The sequence below is a fragment of the Hibiscus syriacus genome, unplaced genomic scaffold (assembly GCF_006381635.1).
Source record: "Hibiscus syriacus cultivar Baekdansim isolate YM2019G1 unplaced genomic scaffold, ASM638163v2 tig00110692_pilon, whole genome shotgun sequence".
NCBI classification, from domain to species: Eukaryota; Viridiplantae; Streptophyta; class Magnoliopsida; order Malvales; family Malvaceae; genus Hibiscus; species Hibiscus syriacus.
In genome coordinates, this window is record NW_024062827.1 from 13,000 (window position 1) to 38,972 (window position 25,973).

At 35.4% G+C, this 25,973-nt stretch overlaps 1 protein-coding gene across 2 annotated transcripts; it reads left to right on the forward strand.

Moving 5' to 3' along the window:
* Positions 1 to 1,806: 1,806 nt before the first annotated feature.
* Positions 1,807 to 24,777, forward strand: LOC120138450 (inositol hexakisphosphate and diphosphoinositol-pentakisphosphate kinase VIP2-like). Of its 2 annotated transcripts, none has more exons than XM_039153906.1 (30): positions 1,807 to 1,904; positions 2,083 to 2,142; positions 2,615 to 2,661; positions 3,222 to 3,305; positions 4,631 to 4,694; positions 4,980 to 5,133; positions 5,797 to 5,867; positions 6,109 to 6,213; positions 6,641 to 6,733; positions 7,264 to 7,338; positions 8,331 to 8,416; positions 9,706 to 9,912; positions 10,002 to 10,101; positions 10,193 to 10,257; positions 10,785 to 10,866; positions 11,108 to 11,266; positions 11,570 to 11,612; positions 18,376 to 18,458; positions 18,624 to 18,686; positions 18,765 to 18,839; positions 20,355 to 20,480; positions 20,683 to 20,924; positions 21,129 to 21,173; positions 22,256 to 22,322; positions 22,590 to 22,661; positions 22,931 to 23,184; positions 23,260 to 23,317; positions 23,604 to 23,771; positions 23,933 to 24,007; positions 24,302 to 24,777. In XM_039153906.1, exons 1-30 carry the CDS (start codon positions 1,815 to 1,817, stop codon positions 24,563 to 24,565), a joined length of 3,177 nt encoding a protein of 1,058 aa, XP_039009837.1. In that variant the 5' UTR covers positions 1,807 to 1,814; the 3' UTR covers positions 24,566 to 24,777. The 2 variants fall into 2 exon arrangements, with proteins under 2 accessions (XP_039009837.1, XP_039009838.1); XM_039153907.1 differs by having other exon boundaries at positions 1,807 to 1,886.
* Positions 24,778 to 25,973: the final 1,196 nt, after the last annotated feature.

The window sequence follows — 25,973 nt, forward strand, 5'->3', positions numbered from 1 at the left end:
TACCACTGTTGACACTTTTTTTTTTGGCTTTAGAAATTAAAGTAAAAACATCTTTTACACGTTAAATTAAAATGAGTAAGCACTAAGCAAGCAGATAATTAATGGGGTTTTGTTTCATGAATTTTAAAAGAGAAAAAAGGAAATGAAGAGGTTGGTGAAGTGTCAGATTCTATGCAATGCCTTAAAACAACTTCCGTTGACTACAGTTTTATCAACGCCCATTATTTCGCCGTGGTTAAGACTTGAAAAGCTAACTTTTTTTTTCTCCCTCTTCTAAAGTTTCGTCTTGACTATTCAGGCCGACTCGCATTGCACATCCAATTTTAGTGGGTAAGTCTCCCAACAGAGATTTTCTACATACACAAAAATTTGAAATTGAGACATTACTTAAGCGATGACCTTACTTAAATGATATTAAACTGCTTACTACTTGAATCAACATATGTTGGTGAAAAGCTACCTTTTTATTTTGGCTTAATAACTCATTCCTCTCTTAGTTTAGTTAATCCTCAATTTAGTTCTTATGCTATTTTTTTAAAGGAATACTAATAATAAATTATTATTATGGTTTAATTTTAAAGGAAATCGAAGGGTTTTAGACTAGATTTTGTTGTGTTACAGATATTTTTCGATGAAACGAACACTATATTCATATTTAGAATGTCAAAAAGGAGTGAACTTTAAATTTTGTTGCTTATCAATTGACAATGACGATAATCGATTCTAACTGATGATGATTGTGGTGAGTGGTGGTAGCGATATGAGACTTTGGTTGATTTTAGGGGTCAAATTGATATTTTATGTAAAATCTACAGTCAAAATTGATGCTGTATCTAAATTTTAAGGTCAAATTAATATTTCATATAACGTTCAAGAGTAAAATGAAAAATTAACTCTTTTTGACTGAGGTACACATCATCAAACTAACCAGAAGTAACAACTCGCTGATCAAAATATAATAACCGATAACATAAGTTATCAAAATTTAATAAATTAATAATATAATAATTTTTTTTAAATTTAGATAGTATAAGTGTACAACATACGAAAGAAAAGTGACTAATCCATTAATCTATCCAAATTTTAAAAAAAGAAAAGATTAAACTACATCAGATACCACCAAATTTAGGTGTTATATCATTTATACCACTGAACTTTAAATTTTGTCAATTATAGCATTAAGCTTTGATTTTCGTTTCAATTATACCAATAAACCGTTAAATCGTTAATGATATGATGTCATGGCTTACGACTGCTGATATAGACACCTCACTAAAATGTCATCATTTTGATCCAGCTGTTAAAGATTTAACGGCCCCGTGGTATAATTGAAACGAAAATCAAAATTTAGTGTTATAATTGAGAAAATTAAAAGTTCAGTGATATAAACGATACAACACATAAAATTTGGTGTGTCTGATGTATTTTACCCAAAGAAAAAGGAAAACCTTAAACATCGCAGGTCCCTTACGGAGATCAAAATCATCACCCACTTGAATATACCAGAATCCATCATCTTTTGCCTCCAACCATCCCCCAATACTTAAAGGAATCTATAAATATCATTTTAATCCTATCTTTCATTTATTTCGGCATTTTGAACGCTCCATCTCATTTTTCTCTCCACATACTCTACGCCTTGTTCCCTTTTTCTTCGCCGAATCGCATTCTCTGTTTTTTTTTGTTTCCCCGGTTTTCACCGTCTTCTTCTTTTCCTAGATCTTTATAACTATCTGGAAGTTTACGGATTGGCTTCTTGGCGGTGTTCGGTAGCAGAAGAGTTTCCCATCGATGTGTTCGTTGAGATAAAAGATATGGGAGAAGGAGGAGGAGGAGAAGTATATGAGAAGATAATAATTGTTGGAGTTTGCGTCATGGAAAAGAAGGTGAAATGCGGAAGCGAGGTCCTTGTCTCTTTTGTTTGCTTAAGTTTTCTACTAAATATATGGAAATTATGATATTGTTTTTGAAAAAGGCGTTTTTTGGAGGAATGAATGGTTTATATAGTGATATATAGCATTTATTGCTATGCTTTAGTACTTAAATTTTAAGTTTTAAATATTTATTCTGTTCCTTTTTCAGGCCTTTTCTGCTCCAATGAGACAGATTCTGGACAGGATTAAGGCTTTTGGCGAATTTGAGGTGGATCATATAAAACTATCGAGCCTTAAATTTAAATTAATCTGAATTAGTATTGTTTTATAATATATTTGAGTGGAGTTTGATGTACTCATATAAGTTAGTTTAGTGAAAATGTAAATGGATAATCATGATTTACAGTGATAAAAAATATACTCTTTTCTTCTTGGTAAATTCTGTTGGAGTGTTTGTAATGCTATGCTGGAGTTTGCTTTTGCATGAATGTGATAGTGCAGCCTACGTTACACTGACTGGGGTTTGAGAGTCAGTTATGGGTATGTTGTGTATTTAATTTTTTCTAAATTATTTTTGAACTTTTTTTCTTTTCATGTTCATGTATTTGGAGGATACTTCAATGGTCATGTCCCGCATCCATGCATATGTATCAAATATGAGCCTTGAACACGGGTATTTAAAGAAAAATGTTACATTGTTTTTTCTTATGATAGAATGTTCCCCCCCCCTCTTTTTGTAGATTCTCTATTTTGGTGATAAGGTTATTCTTGAAGATCCGATAGAAAGGTACACTTTTGGTTATTTAGTTGAAACACATTATTGCAGATTTACATTATGATCTTGTTGATTATATTTTTCACAATTGGTATTCTGTCCCTTTATCATTTTTTATTTTTTATTTAGAAGAAAGGGGAAAGGAATAAGAAACAAGAGGTGTGGATCTCCCTCACAGATTTGCAAATTAAATTTCCAGTTGAAAGCAGTAAATAGACTGGTTTCATTTATGTTGTGAAGTTTGAAGTCTTGTCTTTCAGCTGTTCTCTTCCTATTCATTTAGTGCCTTGAAATTTGTATTTTTCTTTGAAAGATGGTGTTTGAGTCTGATGATTATATGATTACAAGAGCTGCTTCTTATTGTCCGGTATTTTATTCTTTCTCCTTCCCTTTAAATATTATATAATTTTCGAAGGGAAATAAGTCCGAGGATGTGAGAGCGATATATCAATATGTGTGTTACTAGTGAAAGTACTTATTGATATCAATCTCTTAATGGTCAAGATTTGCGTTGTTTCTATTACTTATTTCATTTGAGAGTTCATAATTCCTTATAACGTTGCTTGTTTCAGCTGGCCAGTCTGTGATTGTTTGATTGCATTTTACTCCTCTGGATTTCCCCTTGAGAAGGCTGAAGCATATGCTGATTTAAGGAAGTAAGTTCTTATATATATATTTGCATGTTCATAGTAGGGAATCACATCCTTTCCTAATTGCAGGAAATTTTAATTGATTTTAGATTCAAATATGATTACTTAATTGTAATTGTAACGTGCGAAACTTTTTGATAGAAAATATATGGAGGCCTCATTAAAAACCCCCTTCATAACCTTCATGTTACAGCAGTAACCTGAAGGACATTGGAAGGAGGAAAAGGGTGCCTGAGAATTTTATTAATAGGACAATATTACAAAGCCTGTTCCAAACACCCTCCACTCACAACATACAGCTCAAAACAAATAAAAACACCCTGACCTGAAACAAACAACTCAAAACAACACAAAACACCCAGATACACAACACTGGAATCATCCAATTCCATCTTTTGCCAACTTATCCGCCTCCCAATTGGCAGCTCTCAAAAGATGCCTAACTATAATATCCTGTCCTACCACTAGAGAAGCAATGTCTTTCACCAAAGACTCGAACAGCGGTGTACAAATACCCGGATTTTTTATCCACTCCAAAGCAGTAGAACAATCCGATTCAAGGATAAGCCTTCGATTTGAAACATGGCCTGATTCCTCAAGCAGAAGCAATCCTCTTTTAATTGCCAATAAAAGTAATATGAGTTGTCAATTAAGCCTATCTTGCAACAAGTAAGAGAATTAAAAGTAAGAGAATTAATCGTTTATAGTAATTTTGATTGGATCTTGGGCCTAACTTACCAAGCATCAACATGAATCCATCAGTATGGAAAAGTATGAGGTCTCCATAGATTGAAATTTTAGGACTCAATCCAAATGGTGTATTGGTTAATGCTCAAGAGCAGTGGGCTATGAAAATATGAAGATAATCATGTTCAAGGTGATTGTTCAGTCAATATCTCTAACATAGGTTGGGAAAGTCTAAAATTTGGTTCTTGCACATGATTGCGTCGGGAAGTGCCACATTACGGCTGTTTTATTAAGTGCCATGGTCTACACTAGTGTCCTAGTATTTGAGTCCTTTATTATAGTCTAGACCTGCAGTAACTTTAGCCTTATTTATTTCATTTTAACTTATTTCAACCCATCCATGTAAGTGAAGCTGTAACCGGATTATTCCATCTCAACTATGTTTCTTATGCAGAATCGATCTCTTAAAGACTGAAGGAAGTTAACTCTTTCCATAGTTTCAATTTTCTTAATCTATAGAATATCTAGTAGTTTATTGCATTTCTTTTATAATCTAGTTCTTTGAATAATAACAGTTTCTTCTTTTCTATACCCAGCAAGCAGTAATTATTTATGTTTGCAACTTTTTCTGCTCTTTGATTCAGACCGTTCCTTGTGAATGAGTTGGAACCACAACACCTTCTTCATGATCGACGAAAAGTATATGAGGTACGCATCCTAAGCATCCATCTTGACCTGCTTCGTTTCGGATGTAGGTGAGATGGCTTAGTAGTAGTTTGGTTCTCCTGTCCCCAACGTAATACTTGTAATGTTTTAAAATTGATTGAATATGAGATAAGGCTAGATCTATAACATAATTGGTCGAAGCTTTTATTCTTTGAGCAAATAATTTATCCTTTGAGCTTGTCTGAGAATTGATTATATAAACTTTTAAATGTAAGATGTTATAGCAGTTGATTGAAAAAGACTAACCTAATTATTTTGGGATTCAAGCGGCTTAAAATGTTCGGTATATCTGTTCCAAGATATGCCCTTGTAAATAGAGAAGCACCGTACCAAGAGCTGGATTATTTTATTGAAGATGAAGATTATGTTGAAGTGCATGGAAATCTTTTCTGGAAGCCATTTGTGGAGAAGCCTGTTGACGGTTAGATTGGTCTTCATGCTTTTAACTTTTATCTTCTTGAATCTGTTCGCTCCTTACCAGTATTCTGAGTATGAACTTAATATGGTTCTTTGTGGCATTCTTATTTACATAAAACTAGACCTGTGACGCAAAGAGTACGTTAAAGCATATTTCTTTTGGGTAATGAAACAAGATCAAATACTGGACGAGGATCAATAAGGTTATTGCATGTACAATATATTTAGATCAGTGTTTTCTTACATAATATCGATTTATTGACTGGCTTGATTTATAGAATTTATGGGGCGGGCATTTTGCTTTTGTTTCTTGTAAAACCTTTTTTCTAAGAAAATAACAAAATCTATATAAAGTATAAGATTGTCTTCTTATTGATTTTATGATATGTTGAATAACAGCCACCCAGCTTATGAAAATTATCAAAATATGCATATACAAATCCCTACACTTCCTTATTTTAAGTTAAAAATTTATATTCTCAGTTTATTAGGTTCTGTTCTTGAGAACCATGCACATTTAAGCTGCACGGAGTTGAGTCTTTAAACCTAATTCATGAAGCTTGGGAGGATTCCTGTTCTCTAGAGTTCATAACTGTGCTGTTGTTCTTGTCAGACTCTTTTCCCTGTTTGCATGTATCCTAACAGCATTGTTTTGTTCTTTTTGAAGGGGATGATCATAGTATAATGATATATTACCCCAGCTCAGCAGGTGGAGGTATGAAAGAATTGTTTAGGAAGGTCTGAATATCTATCTTGAACTTTTGGCTATAACCTTTGTTATTTTTGAAGTTCTGATATGAATTTATAAGAATCATGCGCTATTTGAAGAATGCTGTCAACGTTTTGCCTGATTTAAGAGGCAAACTGTTGTTTCTCATTCTATTTTTAAATGCAGCCAACAATATGCTTAATTGTCCATCATTGTTTTGATATTCTCCTGGAAAATATAACTTGTAATGTGGTATAGCTTCTCTTTTAGGTTGGAAACAGATCAAGTGAATTCCATCCTGAAGTTAGAAGAGTAAGACGAGAAGGTTCTTACATATATGAGGAGTTTATGCCAACTGGAGGAACTGATGTGAAGGTTCTTACAAAATTTGTATTTAATTTAGTATACTTTGAGTGGTAATTATATGAAACCTGATTGTGTAATTGTTGGCTTGCAAAATTTTCTGCATTCAATAGTGCACAGTGCACTCTTTTCATTTAACTCTGTTTGGCTATGAGAGTGGAGGGAAATATCATATAAGGGGTAGCCTCACATTTTCTGTTTCTGTGAATTTTAATACTATTATTAGTTCAGATCTTGTATTTTGATTTTTAGGCATTGATATTTGCATTAGGAAGAAAAAACCATTATACGCAGACCGTGAAATAGGTTCTTATGGTTCTGCTGGATCTTTCTCTGAGTTTCTTTTAACTTTTAACATTATCCATGTTGCTGCTTTCTCTCTGTCTGTCAGTCTCTTTCCTTGGCAAATTTGTCTGATCATTCGGTCAAATGAATATAGGTCTATACAGTTGGCCCTGAATATGCTCATGCTGAGGCTAGGAAGTCTCCTGTTGTGGATGGTGTTGTAATGAGAAATCGTGATGGTAAAGAAGTAAGTATTTGGTAATATATAATCCAAAGCATATTCTTTATGTCTCTTTGATGTATGCACCGAGTACATGTTCAGAAAGCCCACTATTTGTTCCTTATGATTCCTTGTCAATCACTTGTATACATGGTCAAGTCAATAATTTAGTAGAAAAAGCATCTGCAAAAAGATAATGATACAAAATCATGTGCAAAAGGTTGTGTTCGAGTGTATCTTGTCCCCTATAATGGCTTATTTATTCCTTTTCATTAAGGCAAATCACTTCCATGAATTGCACAGTGAAAAGTGATGGAAGGATTAGTTAATCATTATTGATGCATAGAACATTTAGTACATTACATAATCAGCTACCTTATTGGCTACATAACTAATGCAGAAGGTTATATGGTTATTACTTATTAGTGTAGAGCATTTAGCATGTTACACAACAAGCTACCTTATTGGCCAACATAACTAATTCACTGCTACTATATTTTCACATGGATGGTAGAATATATGATGTTTGAGCATATCTGTGTTACCTAATTTGACAGATAAGATATCCTGTGTTGCTGACACCTAATGAGAAGCAAATGGCAAGGGAAGTCTGCATCGCATTTAGACAAGCGGTATGTCTGTTTAATCTTATTTATGAAATATGCCATAGCCCTTTTTGTTTATCTTTATCGATTGATTGCCATGTATTTGTGCTATATGATATCTACCGCTACTACTTATATTTGTTTTCTTTTCGTGCAACTTTGCCTTTGTCTTTTTGTTCTATAATGGTTTGCAACATGAGTTCTTTTTGCAAGAATAATGTGCTCATATAAATTCTTTTTTGCATGAAGAGTGTCTTTCATAAGTTCATATTAAATTCTTGGGATATTATTTGCACCTATTGCTTTGTTATATATTTTACTATCATGTTTAGCTCTTAGATTTTCTTATATATATATATATATATATGTTAAAATTTTAGTAGTTCCTTTTCTAGTTAATCTTTAAATCATGGGATTAAAAGATCTGTTTGCATGTTAACCGTTACAATATATTTTATTTATGAAGACCGGTTTCATGGAATTTTAGGAAAAACATCTTTTTTTTTTTGAGTTGTCTAAACGATGTTGCCAGCTTGCAGCAATAACTGCACTTAGCACCGCCTTTTCTTTTTAATTAAATTTAGAAAGATGGGTTTAAGAGCTTTCTGCTTGTCTGGCATTGACAGAAATGCCTAACCTAACTCAAGATTTTTTTCCTCTATCAAGTGCTTTAACTAGGCATCTATTAAGTACTAGTTTTCCTGTGGTCTAGTATTAAAGTTGGGCAGCTCGGCCTATTACTAATTGGTTTTAGGTTGGTTTCTTAACATGGTGTCACAGCCTTGTTATGTTGTTCTTCCTAGATAACCATGTGTGAGGCTGTCCATATGTAGGTCTCGCGAGCTAAATGTGAGGGGAAGTGTTTATCTGATGATTGTTAAGTTAATGTTTTTGTGGTCTTATATTAAAGTTTGGTCCCTTCACCTGTTAACAATTGATTTTAGGTTGGATGCTTAACATTACCATTTATAATGAATTGAATGGCATATCAATTTAATAACCAGTTTGATTTCTTGCAGGTGTGTGGATTTGATCTTTTGCGTTCCGAGGGGCGCTCATATGTTTGTGATGTGAATGGATGGAGTTTTGTGAAAAATTCTCACAAGTAGTAGTTTCTCTTTGGTCTTGTGATAATACATGGTGTTGTTCGTATCAATATTTTCCGTTTGATCATGCTACATATTGTATTGAGTGCAATATCACAATTATAATTTTCTGTATCTGTATGAGCGTGCGTAAAGTGATTTGGCGCCTTCGTTAATTAACTTTAATTATCATTATAGCATGTACTTAGATGGATTCCTAGGAGTTGTAATATGGAGGCTGATAAGTTAGCTAAGCAGGGGATTGGATGATTCTTTGTAAGCTTTTTGTTTATATGCTTTGTGTTTTCTGGGGTTAAGCATAAGCTTTGAGTCTGTAAGGGTGGTGGTAGTTTTGTAAAAGGTAAACCAATCAGAGGCTGCTGCAGTATCTAAATTGGTTTACCCTAAGTCAGTGTTGTTGGTTTTGGTTGTTTTTGGGTGTCTTCTGTTTTTCTGTTTTTGAAGGGGTGTTGTTCTGGTTGTATCTTATGTTATTTCAGTTGTTGAATGAAATTCTAAGGCACTCTTTTCCTCCTTCCTCTGATTAAGGAGCTTCCTTACAAGCTCCTTTAATCAGGAAGGGGTTTTTTAAAGAGGCCTGCAATTCTTATCAAAAAATTATAGCATGTATCATGGACAGAAAGAGGAGGAATGAAAAAAATCAATGTGCATGATGGCTCTGTATATAATGATGTCTATAAGGCATTGCACCGTATGAAGGATGAAAAGTGATAAAGATGAAAAAATTGTCAATCCAATGGTTAAGTTGCAAAGTATGATCACGAAACCTCACCATTGGATTATCAAAATTTCCGTACTTACCCCTCTGCATCCTTCCTACCTAGCAAAGTCTAAGTGCTTGATCTTGGTTTTCTATTTTATTTTCTTGTCTATCCATTGTGTCTTTGTTATGTCTCCAATGGAACTTGGCTAATATTATCAGTCAATGGAACGAAGTACAATATAATAAGCTCATTAATTATTTGAGCTTTTGTAAAGAAATTCTTACACATGTTATTTAAGCTAGATTCCACTTTTGATGTGAAGTAATTTAATCAAAGTGTTAATGGTAATTTCCACAAGCCAACCATGGAATTTGGTGAAACCAATAATTTGGAGGATAGATTTTTTTTTCCAAATTTTTTTCTCTCCTTATATATGATGGAAAAAACAAGTTTATTTAAAGCTTATGTTCATTTCGTTTTTATGGTTCTTTTATTTAGCATTATCCTTTTGTTCTAAACTTACTAATGTCACATTGTCTCTTTATTTTTGTTATGAATAAGGCATACTTTCTTCTATAATACAGGTATTACGATGATGCAGCTTGTGTGTTGAGGAAGATGTTTTTAGAAGCAAAAGCTCCTCATCTTTCTTCAGTAATACCACCAACATTACCATGGAAAGTAAATGAACCAACCCCGCCTTCTGAAAGACTTACTCGCCAAGGAAGTGGAGTTATTGGCTCATTTGGACAGTCTGAGGAGCTACGTTGTGTCATAGTTGTTATTCGCCAGTATGTTACTACATTTTCCTTTCTGGTTTTCCTAGGTTTTTTAGTACACTCAACTTTTCTTTCTTAATTTAACTTTCCTCAATGAGTAGTGGTGATAGAACTCCCAAGCAGAAAGTAAAATTGAAGGTTACTGAGGAAAAACTGCTAAACTTGATGCTAAAGTACAATGGGGGGCGACCCAGAGTTGAGGTGATTATTTCACTTTTTTTTGTGGCATATTTTTATTCCACGGGTAATTCTATTGCCTAAGCATCTATTTTTATTTTATTTTATTTTTCAGACAAAACTTAAAAGTGCTGTTGAATTGCAAGATCTTTTAGATGCTACAAGGATGCTTGTACCCAGGTCATATTTCATGCTTTCTTTTTGTTCTAGCAGAAACACTTTCAAATATTCTCCTCCCTACAACTCAGCACTAAAAGGAATGAAAACAAAAGTTTGTAGCTGATCTTTGTTACCAGACAGGAAGAGGATTTGCAACAAATTTTGTAGGATAGGATTTGAGGTTGCTTTAAATGAGGAAAAAATTGGCTATATTGTGGGTGCAAACTAGTGATTTTATGGTTTAATTGAATAAGAGAAAATGAGAAGGTAATTAATGCTTCTTGGTTAGTTTAAAAGGGGAAAGACATAATTTTGACAGCTGAGAAAGAAAAAAAAAAGGAGAAACAAGTTTAGCTGTTGTTCTGTTATGTTACAGTAACTTCGAAGCCCTTCTTTTTTGTTTTCTTGGGTGGGGGGATGTATACTACCTGAAGAAATATCTGCATATGTTATTAATTTTTTATAAGAAAAGTACATACCAATTGGTGCTTTTGAATTTATTTTGAAGATTGATAATGATTCAATGTTTGATTATTTATGTGAAATAGACCAGGCGCTGGAAGTGATAATGAAGCTGATGATTTTGAGCATGCTGAAAAGCTTCGTCAAGTTAAGGCAGTACTCGAGGAGGTTATCTATCTTACCTTGAAATCACTTGCTTTTTCAATATATTAGCTCTAGGATATTTATTTTATTGTTATTACTTTGCTCTTCTAATGATCTCTGTCTTCTGGATATAAAAGCTGATTCCTTATTGTAAACACAATATTTCCTTATACACACAACAGACACATATATAACTACTTTCTCCCCTTTTCTTTTAGTTGTTAGTTTGGGCTGCGTGTCACATGATAAATTATTTGGTTTCCAGGGGGGGCATTTTTCTGGCATTTATAGAAAGGTTCAATTAAAGCCCCTAAAGTGGGTTAAAGTTCAAAAAAGTAATGGTGAAGGTGAAGAAGAAAGGCCTGTTGAAGCTCTGATGATTCTTAAATATGGGGGTGTCCTTACACATGCTGGGAGGAAACAGGTAATAATTCAGTTCTCAACTTATTCTATAGTTATAAAGTCACTTTTCACTTGAGATGCTAAACAATCTTGTAAAGTTAAGAAAAGCATTTCAATTTAAAGTGAAGATAGTATTGAAAAGATAAAAATGTGAAGGGCTTAGTGAATTTAATTCGGACATTAGTTTTAAGACATCTAAGGTTTGAAAGGAAATTCATTAGGCAGAGAGGGATAATAAAAATTTTATTTAAATCTCTTTCACTTCATTTGTTTGATTTCTCTTTGGTTTTCTATTTTGATATTTTTTTGTCTCATTTCCATGCAGGCTGAAGAACTGGGAAGATATTTCCGAAATAATATGTATCCAGGTCACTACAATCAATGTTAATAGATTTTTGCGACCTAGATAACAGGAGTGTGCTCATTAAGATATTTTGATCTTTTTAGTAATTGCTAAAAAAGACCATGAGTGAGAAAAGTAGAGAGAGAAAGAGAGCGGGTGCGTTTGGTCGTTCATTCTCCGGTGAGGAATGGACTGTTTTTGTTGGAAATCTTAGTAAGAGAGTTACCAGAAGTGAGTTAAGAGAGATTTTCAACCATTATGGTAGAATAGTGAGGGTCTTTATCCCAAGTTTTATGGTTAAAACGAATTATAAGTCATCAACGTTTGCTTTTGTGCAATATGCGGTGGAGGAAGGTTGCAGAAGAGCAGTTATGAATGTAAATGGAACGTTGATTGATGGGAAGAGAGTCACTGTGGGGGTGGCTAAGTATAAGAGGGGCAGGAAGAGAGATGCAGAGGTTAAAAGATCTCAGCTGGAAGGGGTTAAGCCATTTAGAGAAGCTAATGGTAGACAGCAGGTTAACTTGGAGTCACCGAGAAGTTTGAGAGATGGCAGAACGTATAAGGAGGTTGTGAATGTGGATAACAGTAGGAGTGTGGATCAACAAAGAAGGGTGAACAGGGAAGGTCAGAAGAAAGCAAAAGGAGTAAGAAATGTCTGGGATATGCACATCCCATCAGAGGATTTTTGCTGGGTGAAAAATTCCTTAACAGGGATTTTTAAAGATACATTTCAGCCTGTTATGGTGGTGCGAGCTTTGGCAAAAGAGGGGTTCCAGGTCAAGATAGTAAAGTGGGGATACGTTAGGAACGCATGCATTATTATCTTCAATACAAATGAAGAGTTCCTGAAGGCGTGGTCGAGTCTTAGAGAGAAACTTTACTGCTGGTTTGATTGGGTAGATCCATTGTTGAGTGAAGATGGAGTCCCTTTGGCTTATTGCTTGGTCGAGTTGGTTGGGTTACCGCTTCTTAGTTGGAGTATTCCTTTTTTAGAGAAGCTTGGAGGAAAGTGGGGAAAGGTTGTTTGTATCCCGGAGGGAACAAGAAACAGAGATGACCTCTCTTCGGCTAGAATGCTGCTAAGGGTGGCAAGTCCGTTCGATGTACAAGAATCTGTTATTGTAGGATCTTATGGCAGATCGTTTAAAGTTAAAATTAATGTGGGATCCAGCTCTAATGCTTTCTCTGAAGCTTATGGAGACGTGAGGCAGACTGTGTCATTCGGCAACTGCAATGACGAAGTGTCAAAGGAGGAAGATGGTAGAAACAAAGATAAGGTAGGAGACAACAGGGAGAACTCTGCAGAAGGTTTCTGGTCAAAAGTTGACACTTGGCTTCAGAAAAGTCAAGAAAGGAGGACGTTAGAAGAAGGTGGAGAACAGGATTTGGAAAATAAGTCAGACACTCTGCCCAATAGTAATGGGGTGTCAGACAAGTTTGAATTTGAATTAAATCCCAGGGGGGAGTTTGCAGGCCTTGGGCTGAGAGAGGTTGCAGTCCAGAGTTCAGCCCATTCGGAGTCTAATTGGGAGGCTTATTCTCCTGTTACTAAAATTATTCCAGCTGGCCCTGCTGTGAAGTTGAATTGGGCTAGGCTAGCAAACAAGAATAAGGAGCAGAATCTGTCTGAATTTTTTGCAGAAGAAAGAAGTGTATCAATAGAAGAAGGGAAAAATGGGGATATGGAAGATGAAGATATTATGATAGGTTTGTCAATTAGGAGTGCTCCTGTTGGCAGAAGGGGAAGAGGACGCTATGCCCGAGTTTATAAAAGGTCAAGAGATAGAAGAATATGGTTGTGTCCAGCTATTGAAGATGATGTCTTCTGTCCCATGGCTTCTCCGAAGCTTAAGCAGAACAATTCTGTTCCTAGAAGTATAAATCAGTTTCCTACGAATAGTATTGGAAAGGGACAAGATAAGGACCTCAATAGTTCTGCCGATTTTCAGAATACATCTACGTTCCCTACCATTTGTAATGATGTTGTTGAAAGGGTGGAAGCTATTTCTGTGAATGCTTCAGGGAAAGGAAATGAAAAGAGAAGGAAGAGAAGGAAGAGGAGAGCCTTAATTTCTGAAGCTATTGACTTGGTTAATATTTCGACTGCTTCTTCTTCCTCTTTTGTGGAATTACTGAAGGAAGCAGTGGATACTTGGGAAGTGTGTGAGATGTTAGGTATTTCATTTAAGGAAGGGAAGGAGGCTTTTATTGATAAATTATTATGTCTTGGTAAAGAGACAGATGCAGTTAGGGGTGGATGAAGGCTGCTCAGTTTTAGCTGAGTGTAGGGGGAGTAATTCTTTTTTATGAATAATTTTAGTATTATTTCGTGGAACATTAGGGGTCTTGGGAGGAGGGAGAAGTGTGTAGCTGCAGCAAGGTTAGTCAAGAAGACGAAACCAGTTTTTCTTTTCATTCAAGAATCTAAGTTGGAAAGATGCCATGGGGCGATTTTTAGAAGGATTGGAGGTAACTTGTTAAAGGGGGTGTTGGTTTCTCCAGCACAGGGGTCATCGGGGGGATTGATTACATTGTGGAATGAGAACGTGGTTCAAGTCATTGATCAGTTTGTGCATAGTAGGTTTCTGGCGTTAGTAGGAAAATCTAAGCATGGTTCTATGGAGTTTGTAGCTATTAATGTTTATGGGCCTACAGTCGAAGCTGGGAAGGAGGTTTTTTATGGGGAGTTGCTGAAGTATGTTAGAGCTCTAAATTTACCAGTGTGTTTAGGGGGAGACTTTAACGCGTATCTTGATTCAGAAGAAAAGATAGGCAAATCACAAAATTGGCATACTATTGATATTTTCAGGTCATTCGTACAAAAAGCCAATCTCATTAACTTGCCTATGTCAGGAGGTTCTTTCACTTGGTGCAGTAATAGAGAATCTTCAACATGGGTGAAATTGGATAGGTTCCTTATTTGCGCAAGATTCCTTAAGATTTTCCCTAACATTGTGCAGTCGATTTTACCGAAATCTATTTCAGACCATAATCCAGTCTTGCTGGAGGATAAATCTACAAATTGGGGTCCAAAACCTTTTAGGTTCTTTAATTTCTTTTAGAAGAACAAGGTTTTGATGATTTAGTTGCAGACTCACTGGAAGTAGAAGAGAAGAAGAACAATAGTGGTGGAATTTTCAGAATCCTGCAGGGTGCAAAAAATGAAATCAGAAACTGGTCTGGAAGTGGACATTTAGGGCTGTCAGAGTCAATTTCGTTGCTGGAAATTAAAATTAACAATCTGGATTTAAAGTGTCAAGGTGGAAAGCAGTCTACAGGGGATTGGGCACAATTGATTGAGTCTAAAAAGGAATTATGGAGACTGTTAAGGATTGAGGAGAGAATTTGGTTTCAAAAATCTAGAAACAGATGGATTAAAGATGGCGACAGGAACACAAGGTTTTTTCATCTTAGTGCATTGAAAAGGAATAGATTCAACACTATTCATTCTATCAATTGTAAAGGCAAAGTTATTTCGGATCCAGAAAAGATAAAAGACAGTGTGTTTAAGTTTTTCAAGAATGCATATAATGAAAAAACTACACTGGAAGTTGAGGGCTTGAATTTTGATTTTAAACAGTTGTCTCAAGTTCAAAGTGATTCTCTAGAAGAGGTATTTACAGAGCAAGAAGTGTGGCAAGCAATTTCAGCTTCGGATAGTGCAAAAGCTCCAGGGCCGGATGGTTTCACAATGGGGTTTTACAAGAAGTATTGGAATTTGTTGAAGGTGAAGATTATGGAGTTTTTTTCAGATTTTTTCAATGGAAAGCAGTGGGTTCATGGGGTGAATCATGCTTTTATTACCTTGATTCCAAAGAAAGGTAATCCTGAGAGTATTGAAGATTATAGACCTATTAGTCTAGTGGGCAGCTTGTATAAGATTCTCTCTAAGGTTCTTTCGAAAAGACTTTCTTCTTGTGTTAAAGATATTGTTAGCCCTACACAGTTCGCGTTTATTCCGGGGAGGCAATTGTTGGATTGTGCCTGTTTAGCAAATGAAGGCATAGATTATTGGAGGAAACAAGGGCTGCAGGGGGTTGTTTTCAAAGTGGATTTTAGCAGAGCTTATGACACCGTGGATTGGCAGATTCTGTTAAGGCTTATGAAGGAGATGGGCTTCGGAGAAAGGTGGTGTTCTTGGATAAATCAGTGTATTTCTACAGCTTCTATATCTATTCTACTGAATGGGTCTCCTACAAAAGAGTTTCATATTGCTAAAGGTTTGCGACAAGGATGTAGTCTTTCTCCTCTTTTGTTTAATGTGGTTGGTGAACTCCTTCATATGATGTTAAATAAAGCTGTGGAATTAGGATTATTTCAAGGGTTTTCTTTTGGAAATGTGCAAAACAGTTTCAATTTGACCCATCTTCAGTTTGCGGATGCCTTAATTATTTTTTGTCGAGCCTCCATCACTCAAATTAAAAACGTTAGACGAGTGTTGATGATTTTTAGTTTTATGACGGGGCTTCATCTTAATTTAGTTAAGAGTAAATTGTATGGTATTAATGTGGAGGAGGACACACTGAGAAGTTGGGCTAGGGACATTGGCTGCTCTATTGGTTCATTTCCGACAGTTTATTTAGGCCTTCCGCTAGGGGCTAAAAGAAACTGTGAGAAACTGTGGGAGCCAGTCCTAGCTAACTTTGATAAGAAATTGGCGGGATGGAAAGCTTCTTCTTTGTCTATGGCCGGTAGATTGGTGCTTATTAAGTCGGTTTTATCCTCTTTACCTATCTTTTATCTCGCTATTTTCAAGATTCCAGCTAAAATCTGTCAAAAATTAAACTATTTGATGGCGAATTTTTTATGGGGTGGAGGAGAAGAAAAGAAGAAAATGCATTGGGTGAGTTGGATTAAGATTTGTAAACCGAAGTGTGGAGGTGGTCTAGGAGTTGTTGATTTGAAGCTTATTAATAGAGCACTATTGGGAAAGTGGGTGTGGAAGTTTGCCAACGAAAAAGAATCTTTGTGGAAAAAGTTCTTATGTTCTAAACATAGTGTTAGTTGTCTTTCTATGGATGTCAATAAAGTCTCCTCCCATAAGGACTCTTGGATTTGGAGAGGTATTGTGAATAGCTACATGAAGGATGATTTCTTTGGAGGATGCATTAGATCTCATGCGAGGTTACAAGTTGGGAATGGCAATTCGATTTTCTTTTGGAATGATACATGGTTGGGGGATTTTCCATTGAAAGTTCTTTTCCCTAGGATTTTTGCTCTGTCAACAAATCAAGGGGGTAAGGTTGCTGAATTTGGTAGTTTTGATTTGAATGGTTGGGAGTGGAATATTAAGACTAGGAGGAATCTATGCGATTGGGAAGTGGCTCAGCTGGTTGATCTATTGGACAAGCTCAATGTTATCAAATTAAATGAATCTTTGGAGGATTGTATGCTTTGGGTTGGTGCGGGCGAGGGTTTGTATTCCGTTAAAGCTTGCACGAAATCTTTCTACTCAGTGGATGAGGATAACTTTAGGTGGAACAAATATGTTTGGCAAGGTCTGGTTCCTCCTAGAGTAGAGGTTTTCCTTTGGCAAGTATCACTTAATAAAGTAGCGGTTAGAGGGGAATTGAAGAAACGAGGGGTTCACTTAGGGGAGGACTCTCTATGCCCCTTTTGCAATCAAGCAGAGGAATCAGTTCAGCATCTGTTTATTTCCTGCCAGTTTTCCTGGGTACTATGGAACAGAATCATAGCCTACTGGGGTATCAAGTTAGCCTTACCTACTGATCCTTCATCAATTCTAATTTCATGGTCTGTTCTTAGGCCATTTTCTAATATGTGGAAGTTTATTCCGGGGGCTGTTTTATGGTCGATTTGGAAGATGAGAAACGAAATTGTTTTTGAAAGAGGCAAGCTGGACACATCCTCATTGTTTTTCACAGTCAGGTTAAGGCTTGCGAAATGGTTCCTAGCTAAGTATCCTTTATCCTCTATTCAAGTGGACTCTCTAATTGGTGATCCTTCATTGGCTGATAATATTTCAGCTTCTCTTGATTCGAACAGGCCTGTGGTTTACTGGAGTCCTCCTCCAGTCGATTTTTTTAAGTTTAACGTGGATGGAGCAGTTAGTAGGGTTGGGTTGTTAGCAGGAATTGGGGGCATTCTTAGAGATTGGAATCGGATTAAATTGATGTCGTTTTCAGAAAAAATAGGGCCTACTCCTATCATTTTAGCAGAGTTAAAAGCCATCAAAAGAGGAATAGACATCTTTGTGTCATCAGAATGGGTATTGAAGGGAAGGCTTATTATTGAATCTGATTGCAAGTTAGCTGTGGAGTGGTTGAAATATCAGGAGTCAGTTCCTCCTTTTCTTTTAAATTTTGTCAAGGATATTGCGGATGCGGTTTCTGAGTATGAGGTCATTGTGAGGTGGATTCCGAGAAGCTGTAATTGCGAGGCAGATTTGCTTGCAAAGGAGGGGATTGGGTAGTGGGTCACTTTTTTAGTACTGGGTTCGGAGGTTTTTCATCAAGGCGTTATAAGAGTGTGCTTAAGTTTTATGTATCTTAAAGGAGTGGTTCTAGTTTTATGTAATTTTTACATTATCAATATATTAAGGTTCTCTATTCCTCCTTCCCCTAGTAGGTTCTGACCTCATGGTAAGGGCTACTAAGAAGGAGGTTTTTATGAGACCTACTTTTCCTATCAAAAAAAAAATCTTTTTAGTAATTGCTTAAATGAATCTTAGCCCCAGAGATTTATGTTATATGTTCCAAGTAGTTAAAATACTGAAAAATTCAGATATATGCAACTTTTAATGACGGATAGTTATAAAATTACAGGTGAAGGTACTGGCCTACTTCGCCTTCATAGTACATATCGTCATGATCTGAAAATATATAGTTCTGATGAGGGCCGTGTGCAGGTGGGTATGCGTTGAGTGGAAAATGAGTATATATAATTTGATCTTCTTATTATTCTCAAATTGTTTATTTCTTGTTTCTGCTTCATTCAGAACTTAATTTCTATATACTTATTACAATTGTCATTTGGCATCATTAGTAGGCTTTTAAATCAAATCATTGAACAGATGTCTGCAGCTGCTTTTGCTAAAGGCCTACTTGACCTTGAAGGGCAGCTAACGCCAATCCTGGTTTGTAATGTTCCCTTAAAAAGTTCATTCTGCCTTTTGATATTGAATTTGTATGGCTGAATTTGTTTTCTTATCAAGGTATCCCTTGTTAGCAAGGACTCCTCTATGTTGGACGGACTCGAGAATGCAAGCATTGAGATTGTAGAAGCAAAGGTTTGTATATCCTCGTGCCCTTGATTTGACTAGCTGTTTCTGTATCATATGATTAAGTAAATTAGAATTTTTGGCTTGGTACATGGATTGATTTATCCTATCCATTCAATACAAAGACTGCTCAGCTGTCTAACGTGGTTATTTAAGTATGGTTGGATCAAAGGAGAGCTTTGAAAAGGTTCATTTATGTTCTTGAATACGATCATCTAAGTTTCCTCGCAGACCTGAAATTTTTTACCTTGTATCATACTACCAATTATTTACTTTTTACTATAAGTTTAGTATCAAATTGAGAAATAAAATAAAGTTTTCTTTCAATATTGATGACCAAAATAAGTTTTCTCAGGCATTAGGGGTGAACAGTTAAAATAGTAAGAGGAAGCACGGGAAATTCTATGTGAATGTTAGAGTTCGAAGTTGGCCCTTGAATTACACCCGTTTCTCCACTGAAACGTTTTTTTGGACCACTTTGGTACCTTATCTATCATTTTGTCCCACATTACCCCCAAAAATGATCCCTAATAAGTGTATGGAATGTGGCCTGTTCCTATTGGATGCCATTAACTTTTAGGGTTAAATGGGAGGAAATGATAGTTTAGGTTCCAAAGTGGGCCAAAAAAGTTTTGGTACCGAAGTGGGAAAACATGTATAATTCAAGGGCCAAATTGTGAATTAAGCCAATTTTAAGTGACGAGATCATCCCTAAGATTGTTAATTATACTGATAGCTTTGTATCTATGTCCATGCATTTCTTCCTGAATTGAATTTAAGAATCTGTATAGCTCCTGAGATCTTTAAGCTGTTACGTGAGGTACCGAAGGTCAAATTTTGGGTTGTCTGTTTTCACTAACATGCTCCTTCACATGCAAAGCACAGACCTATCATCTACCTTGTGGTCAAATTTGGTTCAATTAAATAAGTGTCTGTTGTAGGAACTCTTAATCACTTGATTAAAGAGACTTTGATACTGTAGAAAACACTGTATTGTAGAAAACAGACTGTAGGAAACAAACAAGTCTGTTATTTTATTCTTGCATACTTTCAGTAGAAACATATTACATATTTATATACAAATTATGCCTCTAAACTAGGAAACTCTAAGTTAGGAAAGATACTAATCCTAGGAAATGTAATCCCTTGAAATAAGGGATTGAAAAACAGAAAATAATTACAGAATCTCTTGACAGCTCATTTCTATAATTCCTACAGATACAATGTTCAAGAACAACCCAAGAGTTCTAAGTTCCAGGTGTATGCTTAATAATGGTTTTTGTCGGGCATGTTATTTACTTTTGTGGTCAATAGTTATCACTTTTGAAAACATCTTATTTTATGTAGTATTTTGTAGTACCTTGTTCTCGTATGTGGTTTCCCATAAGTTGCTGCACTTACCCCTAGAACTGTGGTGTAAAGATAGACATTAATGGTTATGCAAGGTGCAAAACTACTGTTTCATGTTTAATAATCTACAAATCTTTTTCAGTACCACTTCAAACTATCTTTTCCGTTTTGCAGTCTAGGCTGAATGAAATTATAACTTCTGGTGTGAGGTCGGCTCATAGTAATGTAACATCTGAGTGTCCTTGGATGACTGATGGAGCTGGATTGCCTTCTAATGCTTCTGAGCTACTTCCCAAACTGGTAATTCACCATATCAAGTAAATATTGGACACTGTATAGACTCCCTTAGCTCTTCTGACCTACCAGTTTTAGCTCATTTCTAGGTTATTTGAAGAGGTTTGGTGGGGCAATACAAAATTTTACTGCCCCAGTCAAGATTGATTTGCTAAGCCATTTTATTCTTTCTCCTTCCCCTTTTTCATTTTGTACCTCCTATATGTAGGTAACATTAACTAAGAAGGTTACTGAACAAGTCAGAATACTTGCCAAGGATGAAGATGAGAATCTTGCTGAGACAAGCCCTTATGATGTGATTCTCCCATATGACCAAGCAAAGGCACTTGGTAAGACAAATATTGACATTGATCGTATTGCTGCTGGATTGCCATGTGGTAGCGAGGGATTCCTTTTGATGTTTGCTCGGTGGAAAAAACTTGCAAGAGATTTGTATAATGAACGTAAAGAGTTAGTATCTTCCTTTCTTCTTGATCCTAGTGTTGGAATCCTCTAAATATTGTTAGTTCTATCATATTTCCAATCATTTGGATTGTACGGAGGGCTTTATCATTTTAATATCTTCAAATTGTCCTTGTAGTGTCTTGAAAGTGTTATTGTTTTGATGGTGTCCCTGTGATGTTTTGGCTTAACTAACATTGGGCTTTTGTGCAGACGTTATGATATAACTCAAATTCCTGATGTTTATGACTCTTGCAAGTGAGTAATTGTTTCATTCTATTAATACAATTTTGTTAGAATAGCTACCCTGTGACTCTTAGGCTTTGCGTGGTAGAGTGGAAAGAAGATGGGAAGGATGGAAAATTAAAGGGGTAGAAAAGTGGAAAGATAGAAAAAAAAATTCCATTGGTGGGTGGGTAGGAACTGGTGTATTGGTAGGAAAGATGGAAAATTGAAATAAAATTACATTTTCTTTCCAATTCATTGCTAGGTAGAATTGAAAAATGAGAGGAAAGAAATAAAGTTTTAAAAAATACATATTTTTTTTTTACTCATATCTCTCACATTTCCTCCCCTCTTTTCCTTCCAAATTGGAATGATTTATTTTCACACGAGAGTCGAAAATGGTCATTTCTCTTATCTTATTTCCTCTCACTTTTCTTTCCTACCTAGCACACTCAAAATTTGTTGTCTTCCCATTTTTCCTCTTTCTCCTTCCATCAATTTTTCCACTCTACCAAGCAAAGCCTTACTCTTGCAAGTGAGTAATTGTTTATTATATTAATACAATTTTGTTAGGATAACTACCCTGTGCCCAACAAATTTTATAATTCACAAAGCATATGTGGAAATATCCTTTATTCCTGGTTTAAGAATTTATCTTTGAATGTTGCCTCCTTTTTTCATTACTCAACTTAGTCTCGTCCTTGTATATTCTTTAATCTATTCCTTTGAATTTGTTAAACAGAAATGTCCATTAATTTTATTTCAAGGAGTTTGTTGCAAGGATTTAATTGCATTCCAACATCACTCATCAAAGTTGAAATGCACTGCATGGATCCTCGATAATGATGTTGTAGCCTCTGGTTGAGGGTGTGGGGCTTGCATTATTGCTGCATTAGATATATGCATAATACCACATAACAAGAATTTTAATGTTCCTTAACAACGTATTATGAAAATCTCTAAAGAGTAAAAACTGAAACATGTTCCTATGTCCTGATTATAAAATTTTAAAACACCCATAATATCAAAAGGTATTGGCTTTTAAAAGTTTTAAAACACTTCTGCTTTTCTTTCTGATTGCTTATATTTTTTTCGGTTAATTTAATTTTTGACAGATATGATCTTCTGCATAACGCACATCTTAATCTTGAAGATTTGGATGAGCTCTTCAAAGTTGCCCAGGTACAAAACATTTACGACCATAGAGCCATTTATGTTGGTCTTTCTTAGTAGTTATAATAGCATTTTGCTTGTATTTAATCTCATCTACCCATACTTTGTCTTTGATCTTCAATCTCGTTGTCTACGTTATCTCATTTGCTTATTTTGATGACAACATCATATTGCTTTTTAAATTATGGAATAGGCTTCCTATCGAACATGCTTACTGCTTGTTGACTACTAGATCACCTGTTTGCCTAATCGTCTGATGTGCTATTGTTGTTGCAGCTTCTGGCAGATGGTGTCATACCTAATGAATATGGGATTAATCCAAAGCAAAAGCTAAAAATTGGTTCCAAGGTGATTCCTTGCAGCATGTCTCTTTCAAGTTAGAAAGGTTTTGAACCAAAGATTGTATTTAATATGTTTACTGATTGACTGAACTAAATCAAAGCCTAAAATTTTGAATAGGGATACAACACCTAATTTATTAGGGATAAAAGGTCTTTGCTTGAATATTGATTCCCTTCTTCAACAATGTGCATTTTCAGCCTTCATAAATGCAAATGAAGTACCTTCAGTACTGATGTGTGATAACAGATGTCCTAATTTTTATCCTGTCTCTTTAGATTGCACGCCGTTTGTTGGGCAAAATTTTGATTGATCTGAGGAATACTCGCGAAGAAGCCCTTCATGTTGCTGAGTTAAAGAGTAATCAAGACTACTGCTCAAACTCAACCAAGACTGAAAAGGCTAATGAAGGGTTTCCACCAGAGCTTTCCACCAAGACTGATGACATGAGAAAATCTAATTCCACAAGTGAGATGTCAATAGATCAAGACGAGGATGATGATAAAGAGACCAAATACCGTTTGGACCCAAAGTTCGTATATAAACCTTTTTCGTGGCTCATTCTCTTTATTTTAATTTATCTTAAATTTTACTGATTTTCTATCAGATACGCAAATGTCATGACACCTGAACGCCATGTGCGGACACGTCTATACTTCACATCGGTAAGTCTAAACAGTAAAAGAACTAACCAACCTTCTCTTTCTATGATTCAGCAAGTATTTTTGTTCTCTTTACCGTTTACCCTTACTCACCAGCCTTGACTTACCTGACTCAAATTTTGCTACATATTTTCTGAGGTGCTCTTTTTCCCCTTCCGCTTTTTGTTAGTTTGCCCTTTCAGCTCTCTAACAATTATGAAGGGGGTTTTAACGAGACCTGCAATTCTTATAAAAAATTGCTACATATTTACTTACAGTGTTACATTATTTAACATCAACTCTCTGACAGGAATCGCATATCCATTCCCTCATGAATGTAATTCGGTACTGTAACCTAGACGAATCTCTTCAGGGAGAAGCTGGTCTCGTTTCCCAGAACGCCTTGGAACATTTGCATAAAACGAAGGAACTTGACTACATGAGTCACATTGTGATTAGAATGTTCGAAAACACAGAGGTAAACCCCTCCCTTTTTAATTCTATTGAGGTGTGCAAGAATAGGAACGTCCATACTATTATCCAGCAATCTTTTCTCAGATAGCCCATGGTCAAGTCTTTTGAGTTAATGCCTGGTAGATCGAACCATGTTAATCTGGTCCTTGATCATTGAAATTACAGGTAGCTTTAGAAGACCCACGACGGTTCCGCATTGAGTTGACATTTAGCAATGGTGCAGATTCATCCCCATTGGAGGTAATAGTAATACTATCATATGTACAAAGAAAGGCTATTATGGAAGAAAGATCAACAATGGAAGTTAATATCAAACATGATAACACAAACCTGAATTATAAAATGTTTATCAAAACTTTTTTCCTTTTTTTTTTTGCTTCTTTTCGGGTGCATGAAACTGCAAATGATGCAATGTGCTTCATTAACTCTTTAATATTCTTTACCGGGAGATTAATGCTTATCATGGTTTCAGATTGGAACTGGTTTTTTCCATGATGCAACTGACATGTCGACATTGATCTTTTGCTTTGACAGAGGAAGGACGACAGTGAGGCTTCCCTGAAGCAGGAGCATACACTGCCAATAATGGGTCCAGAAAGGCTGCAAGACGTGGGCTCCTATCTCACATTAGCGAAAATGGAAAAGATGATTCGGCCATTTGCGATGCCGGCTGAAGACTTCCCTCCGCCATCAACCCCGGCTGGATTTTCAGGCTACTTCTTGAGAAGTGCATTGGTGCTTGAGCGTCTGGTTAACCTTTGGCCTTTCCATAAGAATGCTCATACCAATGGAAAGTAACAAGTTCTCCATTACACTCCTTTTAACCCGTTTCTCCCATTCTTTTGTTTTGCCATTGATGCATCCTTTTTTTGTTATTACATCTCCTTTAAACAACAGCCAAGGGAGGTCTCGAGCTCGTTGTTTTGGTGAATATTGTTTTATTTTTTTCTCCGTATATTAACTTTGAACAACAATAAGAATGTTGTTAGAAGAATGTTTAAAACTGTATAGCTTATCTCTCATTAATGCAATTTTCTAAATTGAATAAAGAAAAAGGGAGGATGATTGGAAGGTTTGATTTATTGAGATGGTTGGTCACACACAGACATATATGCTAGGATTGTTCAGGGTGAGCATTCAAATTTTTTTATGTTAGTTTATTTTACTACCGTAAAATTTTATTTGTGTTCATCTCATACGATTTTTTATTATTAATAATATATATAGGGAGAGAGAGAGAGATTTGTTCATTATGTGTACAACTTTTTAGTTTTATACATTTTTAGGATATTTGGATGAGTGAAAATAAACGGTTGAGATTAACACTAAAAAAAAATTCTCAGAAAAGAAAAAAAGGTAATCTCAGTTTTCATTCATTCAATGATCATAACAAAATATAAAATTAAAAATTTACATCAGGTGTAATTGAATCATATATATATATATATATATATATATATATATATATATATATCAACACCTATATCATACACATTCTAATATTGATATGAGATCTATAATGCATCAAATGGATATGAAAAGATAAATTTAGAATAGATGGAATGTCGAGAATCAACAATATACTTGTCATGCAACTCTCGAGTCACAACCATTACCTATGATCTTATAGTGACTCAGGTGTCTTATGTGCCTAGTTGCACCTTTTTTGGTAAAAGTACAAGTGCAAAAAAAAAAAAAAAAACTTGCTCCGTTGAAATTATTTCTTTCATTTCAATTTTTCTTTTCCATTAAACTATTAACAGTTTGAAACATACAATATTCAAATTCTTTTGACATTATTAATGGAGGAAAATATACAAACTGAAAATTCAAGCAGCACTTATGCACTTCCTTCTTCCCTTCCTACAACCTCTAAAAGTTGTAGTATATCTTTTCATTACAAGTTCATATGATCAAACATCCTCTCCCAACTCAACCATTTTAAAGGTTCTTTTCAATACACAAAATGATGTGGTAGCCAAGGCTATCATAGTTTTCCCCATCATCCTACTAGAAAGTGTAAACTAATTGTATTCTTTAATAATTTAATAATGGGTAAAGTACACAAATGGTCCCTCGACTATTAAAAGTTAAAAATTGGTCACACGACTATTCATTATGTTCCAAACCCATCCGTTTTCGTTAAAAAATCGGTGGCAGTCTAAGTTGGATGTTAATCTGCTGATTGAGATATGATAAAATATGA